The following is a 21780-nucleotide window of genomic DNA, read 5'->3' as shown; positions in this document are numbered from 1 at the left end:
ACGAGTTAACGAGAGACTCCAACACGTGAGATCACAGAGAAATTATTACAAATAAAAAACTTAATTAATGTGGACTACATTTAAACCTGGACTTGTTCATAGAAGAAACATCAGCCTTTCTATTCAGTTTCCAAAAGCAAGTTTAATTTTACAATTTTTGTATTCACAGAATATGGAAACATTTGTCATCTAGTTCAGCTGAACACTCAAAACATATTTGAAAAAGAAATTGCCATGCATGAGTTTGAGTGTTATGATAATAATTGTGCCCATTTTGAAAAGTAAAATGAGTCCACTGTAATGTAATCATGGTTTACAACTTTCAAAAAGCGGCAAAACTGTCTGATCCCAGCTCTCATCCCAACGAATCTGTTTAGATTCACGTAGATTGTGACGTAATCGATTTAGTTTGCTTGAATTACTCTCAAAATCTGAAAATAATATCTGTAAAAGAAAAATTAGACATCCAAAAAACATTAAATGTAGTACATTTTAAAAAGGTCAGGCAAAGACACAGCAAAACTAATTAGCAATTTATTATTCCGCAATCCTATTTACTCAGCCTTCGTCAGTGGCTATGTCAGTGGCAGTTGGCCACTTTCGTGACTTGATCTTAACTAGGTACTGCTGTCTTTTTGAATAATTTGTATCCCTTTTTCCTCTCTGTCTGACCAGCACCTCACATCACCCGTATGTGTAAGTGTTGAGTGGTCTGTGTATGTCAAAGTAAGTGAGTGGCTGTGTGTGTATGTAAGCATATACAATATATAGAAAAAAGTATCGTGACACACCTGAAAATGATTGCATTTGGGTGTTTCAATCAGACCCATTCCCACAGAAGTATAAAATGAAGCACCTAGCCATGCAGTCTGCATTTACAAACATTTACAAGCATTAACAAACATTCTGAAGAGCCCAGTAAATTCAAGCACGATACTGTGATAGCTAGGACAACTGTGTTATTATTGGAAAGCGGTAGTGTTTACGAACAGCTGCAACTCAGCAACGCAGTAAAAGACCACGTAAGGTCACAGAGGGGGGTCATAGAGTGCTGAGGCGTATGGTATGTAAAAGTCGCCAACACTCTGCTGATTCCATAGCTGAAGAGTTCCAAACTTCCACTGGCATTAATATCAGCACAGAAACTGTGCAGCGGGAGCGGGGGTTCCAGGGATGAGCAGCTGCATGCATGCCTCATATCACCAAATACAATGCCAAGCGTTAGATAAAGTGGTGTAAAGCACGCCGTTGCTGAACACTGGACCAGTGAAAAACGTGTTCTGTGGAGCGACAAATGACATTTCTCTGGCATTTTGATAGAGGGGTCTGGGTTTGGCAGATGCCAGGGGAACGTTACCTGCCTGGCTGCATTGTACCAACTTCAAAGTTTGGATGGGAAGGATAATGACATGGGCTGTTTTTCAGGGGTTGGGCTAAGCCCCATACTTCCAGTGAAAGAAGATCCTAATGCTACAGCATTCCAAGACATGTTGGACAATGCTATGCTTCCAACTTTGTGGGAACAGTTTGGGGAAGGTCCTTTTCTATTCCAGCATGACTGTGCCCCAATGCACAAAACAAGGTCAATAAAGACATGGTTGGAAGAAATTGACTGGCTCTCAACCCCCACCGGACACCTTTGGGTGCTGGAACAGAAATTGCGAGTCAGGTATTCTCATCCAACAGTGCCTGATCTCACAGATGGTCTACTGGATGAATGGGCAGAAATTCTTACAGAAACACTCAAAAACCTAGTTGATAGCCTCCCCGGAAGAATGCAAGCTGTTATAGCTGCAAAAGGGAGGACCAATTACAAATTAATATCTATGTATTTAGAATGCAATGTTAGTGTAATGGTCAGGTGTCACACATGCACTATATGTACAAATATATTAGAAGCGTATGTTGTAAGAGTGTGCGTGTGCATGTATGTGTAAAGTGTTAGTTTATGTGTGTGAACATGTGCAAGTTTAGCATAGTACAAAAAGGTGACAGCGCACACACATATGTATATAAAACAGAAATATGATTTCCTTATATAACTTCAGAGATATGTTTTGTTTTTTTTTACACTTTGGTATTTTTTGAGACAAGGTATCAACTCAACTAAAGATTGCATTTTCCCTTGAGCCAATATAGCAACGTTAATTTTTGTTATATTAAAAAAAGAGACATTATTTAAAAAATTAGAAAACATCATAAAAGAAAACAAATACCTTCAGCTGCTCAGCAAGTTCTTGGGAATTTTCAAATATGAATCCATTTTCTTCGTGTTTTACAAGTTCATGCAAACTGCGTGTCAAATTAGTTACAAAATACTTACAAACAAGGTCTGTTTCAATTTCAGAACAGCACGGTTTTTAGCTTGAGGAAATACACATATCTAATCTGCAAATTCTCTAAAAATACAGACAAATAATACCATATCTCCATAAAAGAATCAGTGAAGCAAACTTTTGGTCCTCTGGTACTCACCACTGGTGATACCAGTTTCAAACTTGTGGATGGCTTCAACAATTAACCCATCAGTGTCTTATACATGACCCTTATTTGTGAACATAATAGTATATCCATAGGAGAGTTTAGGTAAACTCAACTTAGGTTACCACATTAATGTTTTCTATTCTTTCAGATTCAATCATACACTTCTTACCAATGCATCCAACACTGAGCTACATAATTTGAAAGCAATTCTCAATAAAATGAGACAGTATAAGATTGTATCCAAAATATTTCCTTCAAGCAATTTACCCACTACTGATGTCAAATCCAAGGTATAAAATTTTCCATTGGCAAGCTTCATTTACTGCAATCTCGTCAAGACTTAGTAAATTATGAATCTGATTTCTTTTCAGTTGCCCCTGTACACTTCTGCAGGTAGACACTTATTTAGTGAGAATGAGTACAAGTAGGTTTTTATGAGAAGGGTCCACTAAGAGCACTTCATTTGTGTAAACAGATGAAAATGAAAGATTCAGTATGTTAGCTTCTTGACAATGGCTAATTTTATTTTTTGGCTGTTTTAACATTTCTGTGGTGCTCATGTATAGCTGTAATTTTCTTCTTTCAAGTTTACTGAACCCACGCAAGTTATATATTGTTTTTTTCAGGACAAGAAGGGCTTTCTTTAGATGTCATATCATCATTATATTTATCATATTTCTTTAGATGTCATTGTATCATATCATTTAATATTAAAAGTATAAAATATGGTGAAAAGCTAATGAAAAAACCTGCTAAATAGATTCTATTTGTCCTGAGTTTAGAAACACCCAATGTTTGTTTTTTTGCTTTTTTCTACAGTTCAATTTACCCCATCAAACCATATATTTTTGAAGACTAGACACCCCAGGGTATTTTAAATACCCTGGGGTATATTAATATATTTATATTTTAACTCTTTCCATGCACTAATTCTACCACCAGTCTTCGTTAAACTTTGTGGTATCATAGAAACTATAGTATATAGAGTAGATGGAAAGGAATTATTTCTTATGGAAAAACAAAATAAAGCAGTTGCACATAATGTAAAGAAAAATCAAAACGTGTTTTTTTGTCTCCCGGGTATGGTGAATATTACTGGTTTGCTCAATGTCAGTGTGTTAACAGACTATAAAATGATGTAATAGAAACCTACTTTGTATGTAAACTGTGGGGACAGCTATACGATCTGAGCAATTAGATTATTCTTCCCGTGAGGTTACCTCTTCTCTGTTAAGTTGCTTAGAAAAGTTTCCTGAGATAAACTCAGATACATTTAGTCTTATCCCAGAGACAGCTACATTTGGTCTTAAACTCACTACCATGGGACATACAAGTAAGTCCTGAGGTTTTTGCATGGGCAGGGGGAGATCAGGCTGTCTCATGAAGGACTTTGACATTTGGTGATCCACTGTCCATGCCCTATTTGGTACATCTTTGAGCCTGGCCAATTTAATGTGCTCTATAAAACCATATATTTTTGAAAACTAGACACCCCAGGGTATTTAAAACACTGATATTTTAACTCTTTCAATGCACACATTTTACCACCAGCCTTTGTTAAAGCTTGCAGAAGTATTTTGTTGTGTGTGTTTTTCCCCACACAAGTTGTACTTTAGGTATGAATTTACAGCCCCTGGTATATGTCACTGTATTTTGTAGCCAATATGGCTACAAAATTAATAAGTGGATTGGGAGATACTAGTTATGAAGAGAGACTAGAAAAACGGCATCTCAGGGGATTTGATGACATTATATACATATATGCAGGGCCAATATAACGAGCTCTTCAGTGACCTGTTCATTAACAGAAATGTACAAAGAACAAGAGGTCACCCTCTGAGACTGGAAGAGCAGAGATTTCATAGACGACAAAGGAAAAGATTCTTTACAGTGAGGACAATAAAGGTATGGAATTCACTGCCAAGTGAGGTGGTGTTATCCAATACATTAGATGCATTCAAAAGGGGTCGGTCACAGCACGTCCTGGGGTGGGTGTTCGGTGTTGCTGAATTTCAGCTACGCCATTGAAGTTTAGGAGGCGATCGTTGATGCCGATCTCGGCATTGCTGAATGCCTCCACATCTAGGCATTACAGCAACACCATTTGGGTAAAGAAAGCGAACGTAGATCTACAACCGTTTCAACCCATGGGTTTCCTGGCACGTCGCTAAGTGAATGTTTTTGCGTGATGTGCCCAGACCGCCAATTGTCGTCAAGGGGTTAATATTTGCAGCATCTACTTTTTTTTTTTTTTTTTTTATAAATCAAAGTTTATTATTTTACAACAAGGTATACAAGACAGGAGGGGAATAGGAGTGAACAGGAGGGGGGGGGATACTAGCAAGAAATCTCAAAATCCTGACACAGCAGGAATGTGCATATAACAATGACAGTAATTATGACAGCGCTGCACACAAGGATGACAAAATAGACAACACCCCTGATAGACAGAAACAATAAGTAATACCCGCACCCCTCAGCCTATTCCGGCCATAGCGTCAGAGCGCCGGAACTAAAACGGTTTGCACCGTAAAATGCTGAACACGGGGAGAAGGTACCGGGTATCTCTAATAAGGTGCATAGACGACTCAGCACCTGCAGCGTGTAGGGGAGAACAAAAAACAAATAATAAAGAGAACAGGACAAATAGAAGTTGAGAAGAGGGATCCGCCAGGAACTGGGACCAGTAGAACCAGGTACGACAATGCCGCTCGCTAAGACTATCAGACCTGGCCACCAGCTCCTCCATTTCCCGAACATGTTCAACCCGCAACACCCATTCCCGTATAGAGGGCGGAGACGACGCACCCCAATGAAGGGGAATCAGAGCTTTAGCTTCATTCAGCAGGTGCCGAACCACCGAGCGCCGATACACAGAGACGGGTCGGGAGGTAAGATTTAGCAAATAGTTAACAGGGGCGAAATGAGGTGGGGAATCGGTGAAACGAGGAAGGATACCATGGATAGTTTTCCAAAAAGGGACAATCAGAGGACAATCCCACCAGATGTGAAGCACTGTTCCCACCGACTGTACACACCGCCAACACATATTCAAGCTCTCTGGGAACATAGCATGCAATATGACCGGCGTGCGGTACCAACGCGACAAAAATTTGAACATCTCCTGCGACCTAGAGTTTAGGGAACAGCCATGAGTCAAAGTAAAAATCTTACCCCACTGCGCCGCAGTCAGCGAAACAGCAAGCTCTGTTTCCCATTTACCCACATACGCTGGTAGAGGAACATCATCGACGCACAATAGTAGCTGATACAACAAAGAAACGCCATGGGGAGGCAAGGCATCCCTAAAGTGCAAAGCCTCAAAGGGGGTAAGGTCTCTAATAAGATGATGTTTCTGTGGAATGGAAGCAACATAATCTCGCAACTGCAGGTACTGGAGAACCTGAAGAGCGGTAGGGGCAACCTCAGGGAAAAGGCTAGAAATGGGCTGGAGTGTATGACCCTGCATAAAGGAACTCAGCGTAGGAGAATCATGCGATGGCGACCCAAAGAAGGCACCCCCAGACACACCCGGGGGAAAGTCCGGATTATCACGAAGTGGAGTCTTGGGGGAAGGGTAAGTCAGCAGCCGGCACTTGCGAGAGACAGAGTGTAGCACCCGCAAGGTGGCTAGTACAAAAGGATTACCCTCCACCTGCCTCCGGGCCACCGACGGAGCCAACCAGGTAAGTACCTGAATCGGTACCAAATAAGCAAACGCCTCCAAATGAACCCACAACTTATGAGAAGGGCGATATGTCCACTCCAAAGACCGCAAGAGATGACAAGCAAAATAATAAGTACGGAGACAAGGCAACCCCAGACCACCTTAGGTCTCTGCAATAACGCCATGGCCAATCTAGGGGATTTCTTGGCCCAGATAAAGGAGAGGAACATCGAACGCACCATCGAGAAAAAGGCCCTCGGCAGAACTATAGGTAAGGCCTGCAAAAGAAACAATATGCGGGGAAGAACGTTCATTTTAAGGGCATTAACCGTACGAAACCCAAGAGACAACCAAGGACCCCCATGTGCGAAGGTCCCTGCGAATCTCATCAAGCAACGGGGGAAAATTAAACCGATACAAAAGAGATAAGTCTGCAGTCAACCAGATCCCCAGATGACGCAATGCTTGAGCGCACCAACGGAAGGGAAAGGAGGAGGTCAAGGATGCCACCTCCGCCCTAGGCAAGGAAATATTTAATATCTCAGATTTTGCGAAATTAATTTTTAAATTAGAGAGACAACCATAAAGCCGAAATTCCTCGAGGAGCACGGGTAGCGAAACGTGGGGAGTCGTAAGTGCAAACAGCATATCATCCGCAAAAGCCACCGTTTTGTGCTGTAAACCTTCACATATCACCCCTGAAATATCCGGGTTAGTACGCACCGCCTCCAAAAAGGGTTCAAGGGAAAGGACAAAGAGTAGCGGGGAGAGCGGACAGTCCTGCCTAGTGCCGTTGGAGATAGGGAACGAGGGGGAGAGAACACCATTAATGCGAACCCTGGCAGAGGGCCTAGAGTATAAAGCCGACACCCAGCCCATCATATGAGGACCAAGACCCACCTCCCGAAGCACAGCGAGCATAAACGTCCAGTCAAGCCGGTCAAAAGCCTTCTCGGCATCTGTAGAAAGCAATATGGACCTGCCCCCTGAACGCCCAGCTAAGTGGATAAGATTCAATGCACGGATAGTCCCATCCCTGCATTCCCTACCAGGCACAAAGCCCGACTGATCAGGATGAATCAGAGCCGGGAGAAATCGACCCAAACGCAAAGCCCAAATTTTGGAGAATAACTTTATATCTACGTTCAACAGGGAGATAGGCCTGTAGTTACCGCAGAGATCAGCATCTCTCCCCTCCTTCGGTATGACAGCTTCAAAATAGAATTGAACACAGAGACCAATTGGGGACCCAAAATATCAAAAAACTTTTTATAATAGGCCAGAGAGAGACCGTCTGGACCCGGACACTTACCAGATTTAGAAAGCTTAATCGCCGAAGTGGGCAGACGACGGGGTAAGTATCGGGATAAATATTGAGCAATAGCCAATCTACAAGTCTCCGTATCCCCAGAGGAGTTGTGTGTAGGGGAGCGATTGTAGAGGTTAGAATAGAAGGCCACAAATTCGTGCGCGATTTCCGACGGAAGGCATCGCAAGACACCTCCAGCAGAACGAATTCTAGGTATATAGGAAAGTTGTCTCCTCTTGCGTAAAGCGCGGGCTAAATATTTCCCCGGCTTGTTCCCGTGTTCATAAAATAGGGCCTTAAAACGAATGAAAGATCTCTGAGCCTGGTCATTGAGGATAGCAGCGAGTTCCGTACAAAGCGCAAGTAAACGCGTAAAGTCAGCAGCCACCATCGTGTCCTTATGAATCCTCTCCAACCTCTCTATCTGCAGATATAATGCGCTAAGCGTTTGCGCATGGGCTCTCTTCTTAGCAGCCCCCAATCTAATAAGCTGACCACGGACAACACATTTATGTGCTTCCCAAATAGTAGGAAGAGGCAGATCTGGAGTCACATTGGACAAAAAATAGTTGCGTAAGGTCTCGGCAGTATCCTCCGAGGCAAGGGCATCGTTAAGCAGAGACTCGTTCAACCTCCAAGAGCTCTGGGTTGGTCGAGACAGGGGGGATTTAAGTGTCAAGGACAGGGGAGCATGGTCAGACCACGTAATGGCTCCATATCGAGCAGCAAGCAGGAGAGGGAGATTATAGTGAGTAATAAACAGACAGTCAATGCGAGAGTACCTGTTGTGCGGATTAGAATAAAAACTAAAATCTTTGTCAGAAGGATGAAGGGCCCTCCAACAATCCACCAATTGCTCAGACGTGAGCAAAGAATGGATACGTTTTAAGACATGAGAGGGGGTCTGAGATACCCCCGCGGACGTATCCAAACGAGGAGACAGAGCTACATTGAGATCCCCACCGAAAATTAACAGCCCCTCCTGAAATCGGCGCAAGGCTCGAAATGTTTTAGAAAGCCACAGGTGCTGCCCAGTATTAGGGACATAGACATTTGCAAACGTGTACCAGGCATCGGCAACCTTACCCTTCACAAAGAGGAATCTACCCTCCGGTCTGCTAAATGAGTGACATCAGTAAGCGGGACATGGTTAGAAAACAAAATAGCAACCCCTTTCAACTTAGAGTGCGGATTGTTACTGAAATAGGCAACAGGGTAATCGCGTGACCTCAGGTGAGGATGAGCCCCCTCTCGAAAATGAGTCTCCTGAAGAAACGCTATAGAAGCACGTTGACGCTTTAAATCCCTAAGCAGAATTGACCGTTTCTCAGGGACATTAAGCCCCTTGGCATTGATCGAGAGCACAACAAGATCGGCAGGTCGAGAAGTCATAGCGCAGGATGAAATCAATGGGAGGTAAATCGTCCCCCAAAGCGCGAGTCAGGATCTCCCAGGTAAAGGAAGAAGGGAAAAGGAAGAGGAAAAGGAGAGAGAACCACAGCAACAACAAAAAAGGGGGGGGAGGGGGAAACACACCAGGAGAGGAAGACAAAAACAAAGAAAGTGGTAGGCACAAAGCAACCTACAACCACACAGACAGACAGATAAACAAACAGGGAGGGGAGGGGGGGGAGACAAACACCAGGAGAGGAAGACGAAGACAATGAAAGGTAGGAGGTACAACTGAACAAACAAACAAATATACAGGGGGGGGAGAAACAATCCCCACACTCCAAATGAATACCTAGGGCGTCAGCTGGAAGAGGGTACACTGGAAGGCCCAGAAACAGCAGGACCACAGCGTTCCACCAGCACCACACAACGCCTACGGTAAGAGGCAGAGTGACAACCGAAAAAAGAATCCGGCAAAAAACAAAACAAAAACTACAAAAGTAACCAAAGAGAACACGAGACCCACCATCGGTCCCCGGTATACAAGGTAACGCATCGCAGTATCAACGCAAATCCCCCCCCCCCAGAGCAGTCCTACCCCCCATCCCCAAAACTAAAAGAAGGCACAGTCAGCGATCAAGGGGGCATGTCCCCAAATGCACGAAATGAGATGAAATCACGGCATGGTTGCGGAACTTTAATCGCCACATAGACGCAAACGAAGGAGAACAGCCGATAGGAGAAGGTCGATGTAAAAGAAAATATTGTTTATGTTTCCCCCAGTACACAAGTATATGCATAACCCGTAATGACCGAAAAGTGAGCGATCGCAGAACGCTACACTCCCATAAAGGCAGCACATCAGTGGGCAAAGGGCAATACTAAGAAGTTAGCGCAAAGGAAAATAAACAAGAACAGAAAACCCAAGCCAAAGTGCCGAAACCCCCCCCCGCACCCCAACGATAATTGCCCATAACCAGCCCATAGACACTCCACACAACTTCACAAGGCCCGGGGTATCCACAAGTGGAAAAGCCCAACAGTAGTAAATATAATGTAGGCAAAGTAAACCTGAACAACCCCCCCCCCACCGAGCCGTAGAGAAAAAGAAAACAAACAAACCCCCCCCCAAAACAAACATAAACAGTTCCGCACGGCGACCCGGCCAACGGGGGTGCAGACATCTCCACGCAGGATTGCGTCCACAAGGGAGGCAGGAGGGAGCAGGACGCCCCGAACAAAATCACGAAGCAGGGTCCAAAAAAAAATAAAAATAAAAAAAAGGGGGGGTGGGGGGGGGCAAGGCAGGAGCCCAGGTCCAAAGGCAATGGTAAGGGGAGAAATGTTCCAGGAGTAGGCAACCAGGAGGTATGCCAACAGAGCCGCGGAGACGGCCGCCACCTGACAGAACAGCAGGAACACATCACAGGGTGCTCACTCCTCAGGATCCGTCGCCTCTGGAGCCCTAGTACTCAGACGCCCGGTACGGGGAGCACGGTCAAGCATCCTCACCCCTCGACGTGAAGAAACCGCTTCTCCGCTGCCAGAACCACGCTCCGCCGGGACAGCAGGCATATTCCAATCCGGGATGCGAAGTGCAGGTAGGTGGAGGTCCCGGAGGAACGCCGACAACTCGCGATGGAAGCGGAGCGAATAAGTAGATCCTCCAGAGCGCACATTAAGGCTGAAGGGGTAACCCCAATGGTACGGAATGCCACGACTCCGGAGCTCAGCCGTAAGAGGTCGTAGCACTCTCCGATTCTGGAGTGTGATATCGGAGAGATCCTGGAATAGGGTGACCGCAGAGCCATTGAAAGTCCAGGAGCCCACCTCCCGCGCACGCCGCATAATCTGCTCTTTTAGCTGGAAGTTGGTAACACAACAAATGATGTCCCTCGGTGGCGCTGTCGGGGGACCCCTAGGTCTCAGAGCTCTGTGAGCCCGATCCAAAGAGACCACAGCCTCGGGAGGTCTCCCCAAGAGGCTGTTAAACAGGCGGGCCACAAGACCCCTAACATCCTCAGGTGTATGGGTAGTCTCCTCCGGAAGACCCCGAATGCGCACATTGTGGCGTCGGCCCCTGTTGTCGAGGTCCTCCAACCTCCTCCGATATTCGGCCAGATAAAAGGCATGGTGGGCAGAAGAGGACTCCAGGGCAGATGTTCTCTGAGCCTGGTGAGCAGAATCAGCCTCCCGGAGCACAAGGCGACGGTCCAGCCCATCCAGGTCGGCCCTAATGCCCGCCACGGCGTCGGTCACGGTCTGTTTCAGTTCCGACAGCAACTTGCTAAAGTCCTCGCGCCATGGAGCCGATGAAAAAAGCTGGCGAACATCCGCGGAACAGGTAGGTACATCAGGCACTCCCGTAGCTATATCCTCCTGCCTATCCTCGGAATCGCGGGAACCCGCGGGCAAAGGCGCCTCGTGGTCGTCAGGGGCCTGCGAGGCCAACACCGCTGGGGTGCGAAAATACTCCCGAAGGGATGCCGCCGAGGACATGGCACCCTCCCCAGTCCCCGAAGGGGTGGAGGACTGTCACCTGTTACGCACCATAAGTGCAAATGATAGCGATTCAGTGCTAATAATACCGGGGGACCGACGGAGCTCAGGTCTCAAGCAGCCATCTTCTCCAACAGTTGGCCCCTACCTTTTCAGTATCTTATTTACCTTGGATTTAACATTGCTTGGTCATCCTAGTTTCCTTTGCTATCTTGCCTTATCAGATTGCCTTTATTTGGACTATTTGTTGCACCTCTTACATTTATAAAATACCGTATTTGCTCGATTATAACCATCAGCTTATATTCGAGATCGTCTTCTAATCAGACCTCAAATAGAGGTCTGACTACAAGACTAAGATCCAGATTCCCCGCAACGCTGCAGGGGACCTGGATCTTCCTCTATAGACCAGCAATTGCATCCCAGCTGCCAGAAGCAGCTTCAGGGACAGGGGGGAGGGTTCTTCGCACTCCACATGCTGCCTGATTGCTCCCTAAGAGCAACAGTGCACCGTTAACCCCTTCAATGCTGCGATAGCAGGGGTTTTACCCGTTTTGTACAGGGCTCTGTTGCTGATGGTCTGCTTTCAGGCAGACCAGCAACAGCAAAAACGAGCCCCCACAAGCCCTTTGATCACTCCTGTAGGCATGGAAGCCTACAGGAGTGATTAAAGAGACTCCATGCAATTGCTGGTCTATAGACCCGCAAATGCCTCCCAGCTGCCAGAGGCAGATTCAGGGACAGGGGGTTCTTTCGTCTCCACATGAGTATGGAGACCAGCCCCAACCCTCCCCTGCTGCCTGATCGCTCCATATGTGCGATAGTGCAGCGTTAACTCCTTCAATGCCGCAATGTATATGACACAATCGCGGCATTGCAGGGGTTAACATCTGTCCCCACAAGCTTGTGGGGACTAAATATCAGTCAATGCTGTGCTCCAATGGAGCATCAGCATTGAAAGAGTTAAAAAATAATAATAATAAAAAAAAATAGCACAGACCTGAAAGTCCAGGGCGCTTCCAGGTCAAATGCTGTGAGTTTAGTAAGTCGCCTGATGATTATCAGATCACTCCTAGTCAATAGGAGTGATCTGATCATTATGGCAGCCCCTGGATGACCCTTAGAAAGAGAGAGGGGTCATCTCGGGTAATTGTGGAAAAAAAATAATAAAAAAAATACCTAATTATTACCGGATCACTTGTCGATGACATTTTAAGTCACTGGTTATTCATCGGTCTCCCTGGTCAATGTCAGTGACCTAAACTTGTCACTAACAAGCCTGAAAACTGTCAAAATTACCCTAGTTGAGCACCTTGACTTGTCCACTGTTCATAAACATATACTTTTAAGGGGTAATTTAAATTGGGGGGCTTCCAAAATGTCCCAAGTGGGATATGGGCCCAGCAAACCAATTTCTAAAATATTGCGCATGTTCCAGTTTTGGCCTCATAGCTTCCTCAAAAAATTTATGAACCATGCATGTGAAACCTTGTTGGAATCAGGGGATGTTGGTGAACACAATTTGGTGTTTTCTGCAGTTGCACATATTCTATACAAAATATAATATGAAATCTAAAGCAACATTGCAACCTATGCATAAAAAAATATATAAAAATACCTCACAATTTGGTAGCAATTGGCGATAAAATCCCTGTTTGAAAAGTGTCAAAATGACCCTAGTTTTACACCTTGACTTATCTACTGTTCATAAACATATAATTTTTTTTGGGGGGGGGATAATCAGTATCTGTGACAACTATTGCAGTTATTAGCCTACCATGTGTGGAAGTTGAAGAATTTTGCGGATTCTGGATGTCAGTACAATGATCTTTACCTCATTGCTTATTCTGCAGATAAGATAACACTACAATCACCTGTCTACCTCATTTCTTAGTTTACTTATGTCTTGTTTGTGTCTCGGAAGAATGTGTACATATGGTATGTTTTCGTATGTTTTCTTTGCTCTAAGTGCCTTGTTGCAAAAGAAACAGAGTCCGCCACGACAAAGGACAAGTTGTCCCTTTCTTGACCTTCTGTAAGTAAAGATTTCACATGTCTGGGGTGGGGGGGTATTTTTCTTGACCTCTTTAAACCATGTGTGTCAGCAAATCAAAGTAAATATACCAACAGATGGCTAGACAATATGCTAATAACTGTTTGCGCTTCTTTGCCTATATATTGTTAGAAAATTAAGGAGGGGTAGAGAAGTCTGCGAACTGGACTCTCCCCTGCGCGCACTTGAATAAAGAAGCTCTTGCTTACTCAACTCATTGAACTGGTGTCGTCAGATTTCTTGCCGACATTCACACTTGGGGGCTCGTCCGGGATCCCAACAGTCTCGGAAGCGGTAACCGAAGGAGCGGACTAAACCTTGATCCACCTTATTCTTGGCCATCAAAAAGAGGTAAGGCACCTTTTGAAATGCCTATAGTTTAATTATTGGGTGGATGAGGGTAAGGTCGTCCTCGGTATTCCATCCGGGTGACGGGATCCAGAGTTGAGTAAGTAAGACCTATAAGATCTTGAATTGTTTAATTGTAACTATTGTTTACTACATGGTCAGGGACCATTGTAAAGTACCTAGTTGTGAGAGACTAGTGTAACTATTGTTTACTACATGGTCAGGGACCATTGTAAAGTACCTAGTTGTGAGAGACTAGTGTAACTATTGTTTACTACATGGTCAGGGACCATTGTAATGTACCTAGTTGTGAGAGACTAGTGTAACTATTGTTTACTACATGGTCAGGGACCATTGTAAAGTACCTAGTTGTGAGAGACTAGTGTAGCTATTTGAGTACATAATCACGGGCTATTGTAAAGTACCTAGTGGTGAGAACTAGTGTAAATATTTTGAAGTACATAGTCACGGATTATTGTAGCGGAGGAGATGGGGAGTTTGTTGTCAAAAAATGTGCTTAAGGGGACGCCCTTAGAATATATGATAAGAAAACATGGAAAGGAGGCAGGAAAATATATGTCTCATTGGAAGCAAATATCTGAAGAGGATAATGAAAGCCGTTATGTTTGGCCAGCTGGCGGTAGTTTGAATGTAGAAATACTAGATAATTTGAAAGAATGTTTGAATATGTGTGATATGAAAAGGAATGAGAGAATGATTTTCTTGAAATGGTATCAAGAAGGGTGGGACAACGTTAAAATACAGAAACAGCAGAAGTTACTAGACCCCACCTGTTCTGCCAATTCCCAATATCCTTGCCGTCCGGCAGGTAACTTTAAGAATCAAAAGGGTGCTCAAACACCTCAACCTGTTGAGACTTCTAAGAAAGCACAGGAGGTGTCTGTAACCCCAGGACCACCTAAGGTCCATAATTCACTATATCCATCCTTAGATCCATCTGATCTATGGACTCAAGAATTATTTGACCCACCCCCATATAATGGACCTCAACCAGCAGACCCTAATATGCCTGGTTCTAATCAACACCCTGCAGGTCCAGAAGCAGAGTTGCCACTTTCTTTGGAGCTTGTCCCATTTTACCACCAGCTCCTATTTCACCCCTAGACCAAGAAAGGCAACCTGATCCTCCTAGAATATCAAGGTCCGACATTCAGCCCACAGGACCATCAAGTAGAACTAGATCCAGAAAGCCCCATTTAGATCCTCATTCAGATTCTGATGCTGAGGAAAAGACATTTGTGCATGCTATGCCCATGAGAAAGACTGGGGGGGCTAGAGATGAGAGAGGTGTACCTCTATCAGTCCATCATCCATGGACACCAGGGGAATTATTGCTGTTGAAAGATCGATTCCCCAGACATGAAATTGTTGGTCAGTTTTGTAAATAATTACGTAGTGTGTCTATTCCTTATGATCCAGTGAAAAAGGATTTTATGCAATTGTTTGATTTGGTTATGACTGACGCATAGAGTTAATTGAAGCTAATAACAGAATTCCTGATGTAACACCTTGAGCAAATGAACTGTTTACTAAGAGATTGAGTACTGAGAGACAGCAGACAATAGATTGTATAATACAAGCTTGTGAGACTGCATGGCTACAGCGACCTGACTAGGGAAAGATTAACTCTACAATGCAAGGAAAGAATGAATTAGTAAGTGAATTCGCTGACAGAGTAGCGAAAGTTGTAATAGGACACAGTGGTGTGACAGATCCAGAGGAGAATGCAAGACAGTTGATTGTATCTCGTTTTGTAAAAGGGTTGTTACCAGACTTCCATAAGGGTGTCACTAATAATGTATTAGGATGGGAAGAGAAGCCGCTTTCTGAAATGATAGCAGCTGCTAAACATTTTGAAAAACAAAAGGAAGTGAATAAGGAACGTCAAGAGAAAGTTAGAGAGAAAGAACAGAGAATGTTGATGGAAAGTCAGAGACAGTTCTATTCACAGAACTCCGTCTGATGTAGTGGGAGATAACGGACAATCTTCCTCTAGAAAGGAAACTAGAAAGAATGTTATTTGTTTTAATTGTAACAAGCCAGGGCATTTGGATAGAAATTGTAGATCTGCTAGTAACAATTTGCTGATGCTTGCTCTATTGAACCTAATACTGACGATGCTGAATTGATTTACCCTTTCAGTTAAAAGAGGCTTTGTGGAGTGCCCCTGTTCTTGGGCTCCCTAACTATGATATGCCATTTACTTTGTTTTGTCATGAAATACAGGGTAATGCCTCTGGAGTACTAACCCAGAGCCACGGAGAGGGACAGAGACCCCTTGCCTACTATAGCACTCCACTTGATTCTGTGGCAGCTGGATTAACCCCTTGTTTGTGGGCTGTGGCAGCGACTGCTGTAGGGCTGCAACTAACGATTATTTTAATAATCGATTAGTTGGGCGATTATTTTTTCGATTAATCGATTAATCGGATAAAAAAACAATATGCAAATTTTTTGTTTATTTAAAATAATTTAATGAACTGGATGTTAAAAAACAACTTAAAATTTACATTAACATTCTTATTTTGTTATGATGTAATAAAAAACAATATTTTCAAAGTACAAAAACCCAAACACAATATTTATGAAACAAAATAACCCCAAACATTCTGAAAAGAGGTGGACTATTACTGTTCAAGAAACTTTGCACCCAGCACTTTGCACCCAGCACTTTGCACCCAGCACTTTGCACCCAGCACTTTGCACTTTGCACCCAGCCCTGGCACTTTGCACCCAGCACTTTGCCCCACCCCTGGCACTTTGCACCCGGCACTTTGCACCCAGCCCTGGCACTTTGCACCCAGCACTTTGCCCCAGCCCTGGCACTTTGCACCCAGCACTTTGCACCCAGCACTTTGCACCCAGCCCTGGCACTTTGCACCCAGAACTTTGCACCCAGCCCTGGCACTTTGCACCCAGCACTTTGCACCCGGCACTTTGCACCCAGCCCTGGCACTTTGCACCCAGAACTTTGCACCCAGCCCTGGCACTTTGCACCCTGCACTTTGCACTGTGCCCCTGCACCCAGTCTCCAACTCTGCCCTGCACCCAGCCCTGCCCCCACATTCTGCCCTGCCCCCACACTCACACTCTGCCCTGCACCCAGTCTCCAACTCTGCCCTGCACCCCCACCCCCACTCTGCCCTGCACCCAGTCTCCTGCCCTGCCCCCACACTCACACCCTGCCCTGCATCCCCACCCCCTCTCTGCCCTGCACTCAGTCTCCTACCCTGGCCTGCCCCTCCACCCCCACTCTGCCCTGCATCCCCTGAAACCCCACCCCCACCCCCGCGGTTCGCTCTGTGCGAATGGAGCCACTCGCACAGAGCGAACCGCTCTGTGCGAAAGGAGCCACTCGCACAGAGCGAACCGCTCTGTGCGAACGGAGCCACTCGCACAGAGCGAACCGCTCTGTGCGAACGGAGCCACTCGCACAGAGCGAACCGCTCTGTGCGAACGGAGCCACACGCAACTAAAAGAAGGCGGAGAGTGCAGAGCGTGCAGCGGAAGCGGGGAACGCTCGCGGAGGTAAGTAAAAGGAGCCGAGTGCTCCAACAACGAATCGATCACTCGATTAATCGATAACGGAAATCGTCGACAACGATTTCCGTTATCGATTATTATCGATTTTATCGATTCGTTGTTTCAGCCCTAGACTGCTGCCTTACTGGAATCAGGACAGGCCATAGTTCAGGGACAGGAACTGAGTGCATTGTTAACCCGTCGATCGACACAGTTTACTAATAGTAAGCTGACTAAATAAGAGATTGTTTTGCAGGGTACACCCAATGCCACCGTCCACCGGTGCACAGTGTTAAATCCTGCCACTCTTTTGCCAGAACCAGAGGAGGGAACTCCTCATGATTGTGTGATTTTGATAGAACAATTACAAACTACTTGCGACTGATTGTATGAGCGACCTTTGACTGACCCTGATATCGAATACTTTGTAGATGGTTCCTCATTTATGGATATTGACGGCAGGCGTTGTACTGGGTATGCTGTAGTTACATCAGAAGGAGAAGTGGAAGCTAATGCTCTTCCACCTCACTGTTCAGCCCAGGTGGAAAGACTCCCTGTCCTTGAGGACACTTCCAAAATTTGCTAATTAATTTTATTGAAATGCCTAAATCTCTACATTATCAGTATGTACTAGTGGTGGTGTGTACATATTCCCGCTGGATAGAAGCCTATCCTTGCCAACATGTGGACGCTCTAACAGTTGCTAAAAAGTTGCTACAAGAGTTCATTCCTAGGTATGGAATTCCTCAGCATATATACTCTGATCATTTTACTGCTGAAATAGTGCAAGAGATAGCACATAGGCTAGGAATTATGTACCATTTACATTGTCCCTACCATCCACAAAGCGCAGGAAAAGTAGAACGCGCTAACGGCACCTTAAAGAATAAGATTAGCAAGATATGTGCCGAGACAGGTTTAAAATGGCCAGATGCATTACCTATAGCCTTAATGTCAATAAGAAATTCCCGACACTCAGCTATTAAATGTTCTCCTCATGAACTCATAATGGGTCGACCCATGATAGCTGCTAATACTCTAGAGTTACTAAGACATGATCATGCTCTAACTGATGACACAATAGAAATGTATTGTAAAAAACTAATAAAATCTCTTGAGCAATTTAAATCCCAGGTTGCTGCTGTGCGCACGAACACTGAGGACGAAAAAACAATTCATCACATCCGACCAGGTGATTACGTCCTGGTAAAGCATTTCCAATGGAAAAAGACTCTTCAGCCCAGATGGAAAGGTCCATACCAAGTACTACTGATCACTAAAACAGCTGTAAAGGTAGCTGAAATTACACCGTGGATTCATTGCACTCATCTTAAATTGGTGCCAAAACTCAATCCACGCTCCTAAATTAACCATTCCATCGGGCACAATAATCCCAGTTGGTTAACCAACATAAAACGAGATTGGCAAGAGCCCCTCGTGAAGATACGAAGAATGAGGTCATCAGGAGATGCAAAAATGTTTGAGTATATTATCGTTACTTGTTTTATACTAAATGTATTTGCTATTTTTTTTTCCTTTCAGTCCTTTTCAGGTGTTCAGATTAGAACCTACTAAAAATATAGCAGAGAATAAGATACATTCACGAATTAAACGTGATCTGCATGCTTCTCCTTGGGAAAAAGATAATACCTGTAGAAATGTTGAGAAAGGTGTATAATGCTTCTAATGTCTCGGAGCTTTGTTGTGTTTGTGGATATATTCTGCATACTTAGCAGAGCCCTGCATAGGAATACCTTTTACAGGGGAAGATTTACATTGTAGACAATAGTGTATCCATAGAACATGATATGGAAAAGGTGAGCGAACTTCAGGAAAGACTTAGATCTAGGGAGACTACTTGGGATCCTTTTGGTCTGGGCGGACTATTTGGTTCACTTGGAGCAAAGCTGATGTCTGGTATGTTTTTGTTGCTTGTGGCTTTTATATGTATCTATGTAATTGTTGTTTGTTGCAAAACACTTATTCAAAAATGTCTCGGACCAACAAGAGCAATGCCACAGATCCAGGAGCAGAAATATGATGATGACTTCCCACTTGATGAGTTTCCCCTAGAGACTTTGTACAGTGACATGTTTGAAGATCAATATGAGAAGGAGCAAGGCTTATGGAATTTGCCAACTTATAACTCCACTGGACTCTGAAGAAATTGATTCTTACAGTGAGTCCGTAAGAATAAAAAGGGGGGACTGTGGAAGTTGAAGAATTTTGCTGATTCTGGATGTCAGTACAATGATCTTTACCTCATTGCTTATTCTGCTGATAGCAGATAAGATAACACTACTAGGGCTGCAACTAACGATTATTTTAATAATCGATTAGTTGGCCGATTATTTTTTCGATTAATCGGACAAAAAAAACAATATGCAAATTTTTTGATTATTTAAAATTTAATGAACTGAATGTTAAAAAACAACTTAAAATTTACATTAACATTTTTATTTTGTTATGATGTAATAAAAAAACTATGTTCAAAGTACAAAAACCCAAACACAATATTTATGAAACAAAATAACCCCAAACATTCTGAAAAGAGGTGGACTATTACTGTTCAAGAAACTTTGCCCCAGCCCTGGCACTTTGCACCCAGCACTTTGCACCCAGCCCTGGCACTTTGCACCCAGCACTTTGCCCCACCCCTGGCACTTTGCACCCAGCACTTTGCACCCAGCCCTGGCACTTTGCACCCAGCACTCAGCACTTTGCCCCAGCCCTGGCACTTTGCACCCAGAACTTTGCACCCAGCCCTGGCACTTTGCACCCAGCCCTGGCACTTTGCACCCAGAACTTTGCACCCAGCCCTGGCACTTTGCACCCAGCCCTGGCACTTTGCACCCAGCACTTTGCACCCAGCACTTTGCACCCAGCACTCAGCACTTTGCCCCAGCCCTGGCACTGTGCACCCAGCACTTTGCACCCAGCCCTGGCACTTTGCACCCAGAACTTTGCACCCTGGCACTTTGCACCCAGCCCTGGCACTTTGCACCCAGCCCTGGCACTTTGCACCCAGCACTTTGCACTGTGCCCCTGCACCCAGTCTCCAACTCTGCCCTGCACCCAGCCCTGCCCCCACATTCTGCCCTGCCCCCACACTCACACCCTGCACCCACTCTGCCCTGCCCCCACACTCACACCCTGCACCCACTCTGCCCTGCACCCAGTCTCCAACTCTGCCCTGCACCCAGTCTCCAACTCTGCCTTGCACCCCCACCCCCACTCTGCCCTGCACCCAGTCTCCTGCCCTGCCCCCACACTCACACTCTGCCCTGCATCCCCACCCCCACTCTGCCCTGCACTCAGTCTCCTACCCTGGCCTGCCCCCCCACCCCCACTCTGCCCTGCATCCCCTGAAACCCCACCCCCACCCCCGCGAATCGCTCTGTGCGAATGGAGCCACTCGCACAGAGCAAACCGCTCTGTGCGAATGGAGCCACTCGCACAGAGCGAACCGCTCTGTGCGAACGGAGCCACACGCAACTAAAAGAAGGCGGAGAGTGCAGCGGAAGCGGGGAACGCTCGCGGAGGTAAGTAAAAGGAGCCGAGTGCTCCAACAACGAATCGATCACTCGATTAATCGATAACGGAAATCGTCGACAACGATTTCCGTTATCGATTATTATCGATTTTATCGATTCGTTGTTTCAGCCCTAAACACTACAATCACCTGTCTACCTCATTTCTTAGTTTACTTATGTCTTGTTTGTGTCTCGGAAGAATGTGTACATATGGTATGTTTTCTTTGCTCTAAGTGCCTTGTTGCAAAAGAAACAGAGTCCGCCACGACAAAGGACAAGTTGTCCCTTTCTTGACCTTCTGTAAGTAAAGATTTCACATGTCTGGGGTGGGGGGGTATTTTTCTTGACCTCTTTAAACCATGTGTGTCAGCAAATCAAAGTAAATATACCAACAGATGGCTAGACAATATGCTAATAACTGTTTGCGCTTCTTTGCCTATATATTGTTAGAAAATTAAGGAGGGGTAGAGAAGTCTGCGAACTGGACTCTCCCCTGTGCGCACTTGAATAAAGAAGCTCTTGCTTACTCAACTCATTGAACTGGTGTCGTCAGATTTCTTGCCGACATTCACACATGCCAAATTTGAAAAAAACAAAACGCATTTTAAAAATATGATGCATGCCCTGCAATATTTGCCCTATACTGGCCAAAATAGATGAAAATCCTGGCCATATTGGGTTGTTTCCAAATCAGGACAAGTTAATGAATATATTTTGGATAATTTTTTCCCATCGGTTCAATGTGTGTACAATTTGTATGTATACAAAACTGTAAAAAAAAAAAAGTTTTTTTCATTTTTTCCCCACTTTTTCCAGTTTATTTCAAACAAAACAATGTACTACCCAGCTTAATATGGTTTCAAATGAAAGTCTTACTTTTGCTGAAAAAACAATATATGTTTGTGTGGGTGCACTAATTGATAAGAGAGAAATTACAGTTGAAGAAAGACAT

The 21780-nt window shown here is 44.8% G+C and overlaps 1 protein-coding gene across 1 annotated transcript in view; it reads right to left on the bottom strand.

The window, feature by feature from the left end:
• Nucleotides 1-306: 306 nt before the first annotated feature.
• Nucleotides 307-21780, bottom strand: part of LOC149279316 (chitobiosyldiphosphodolichol beta-mannosyltransferase-like) — an 80299-nt gene continuing 58825 nt past the window's right edge. Inside the window, exons 12-13 of the mRNA XM_089501317.1 lie at nucleotides 2217-2292; nucleotides 307-444 (exon numbers count right to left, since the gene is read on the bottom strand). Of these exons, the coding sequence (XP_089357443.1) occupies nucleotides 307-444; nucleotides 2217-2292 (214 nt within the window). The remainder of the gene's footprint in view (nucleotides 445-2216; nucleotides 2293-21780) is intronic.

The sequence above is a fragment of the Sceloporus occidentalis genome, unplaced genomic scaffold (assembly GCF_023333645.1).
Source record: "Sceloporus occidentalis isolate IW3139 unplaced genomic scaffold, rSceOcc1.0.p SCAF_171, whole genome shotgun sequence".
Classification (NCBI taxonomy): domain Eukaryota; kingdom Metazoa; phylum Chordata; class Lepidosauria; order Squamata; family Phrynosomatidae; genus Sceloporus; species Sceloporus occidentalis.
The sequence above is the reverse complement of the archived record's forward strand: the minus strand, read 5'-3'. Positions and strand labels throughout refer to the sequence as shown.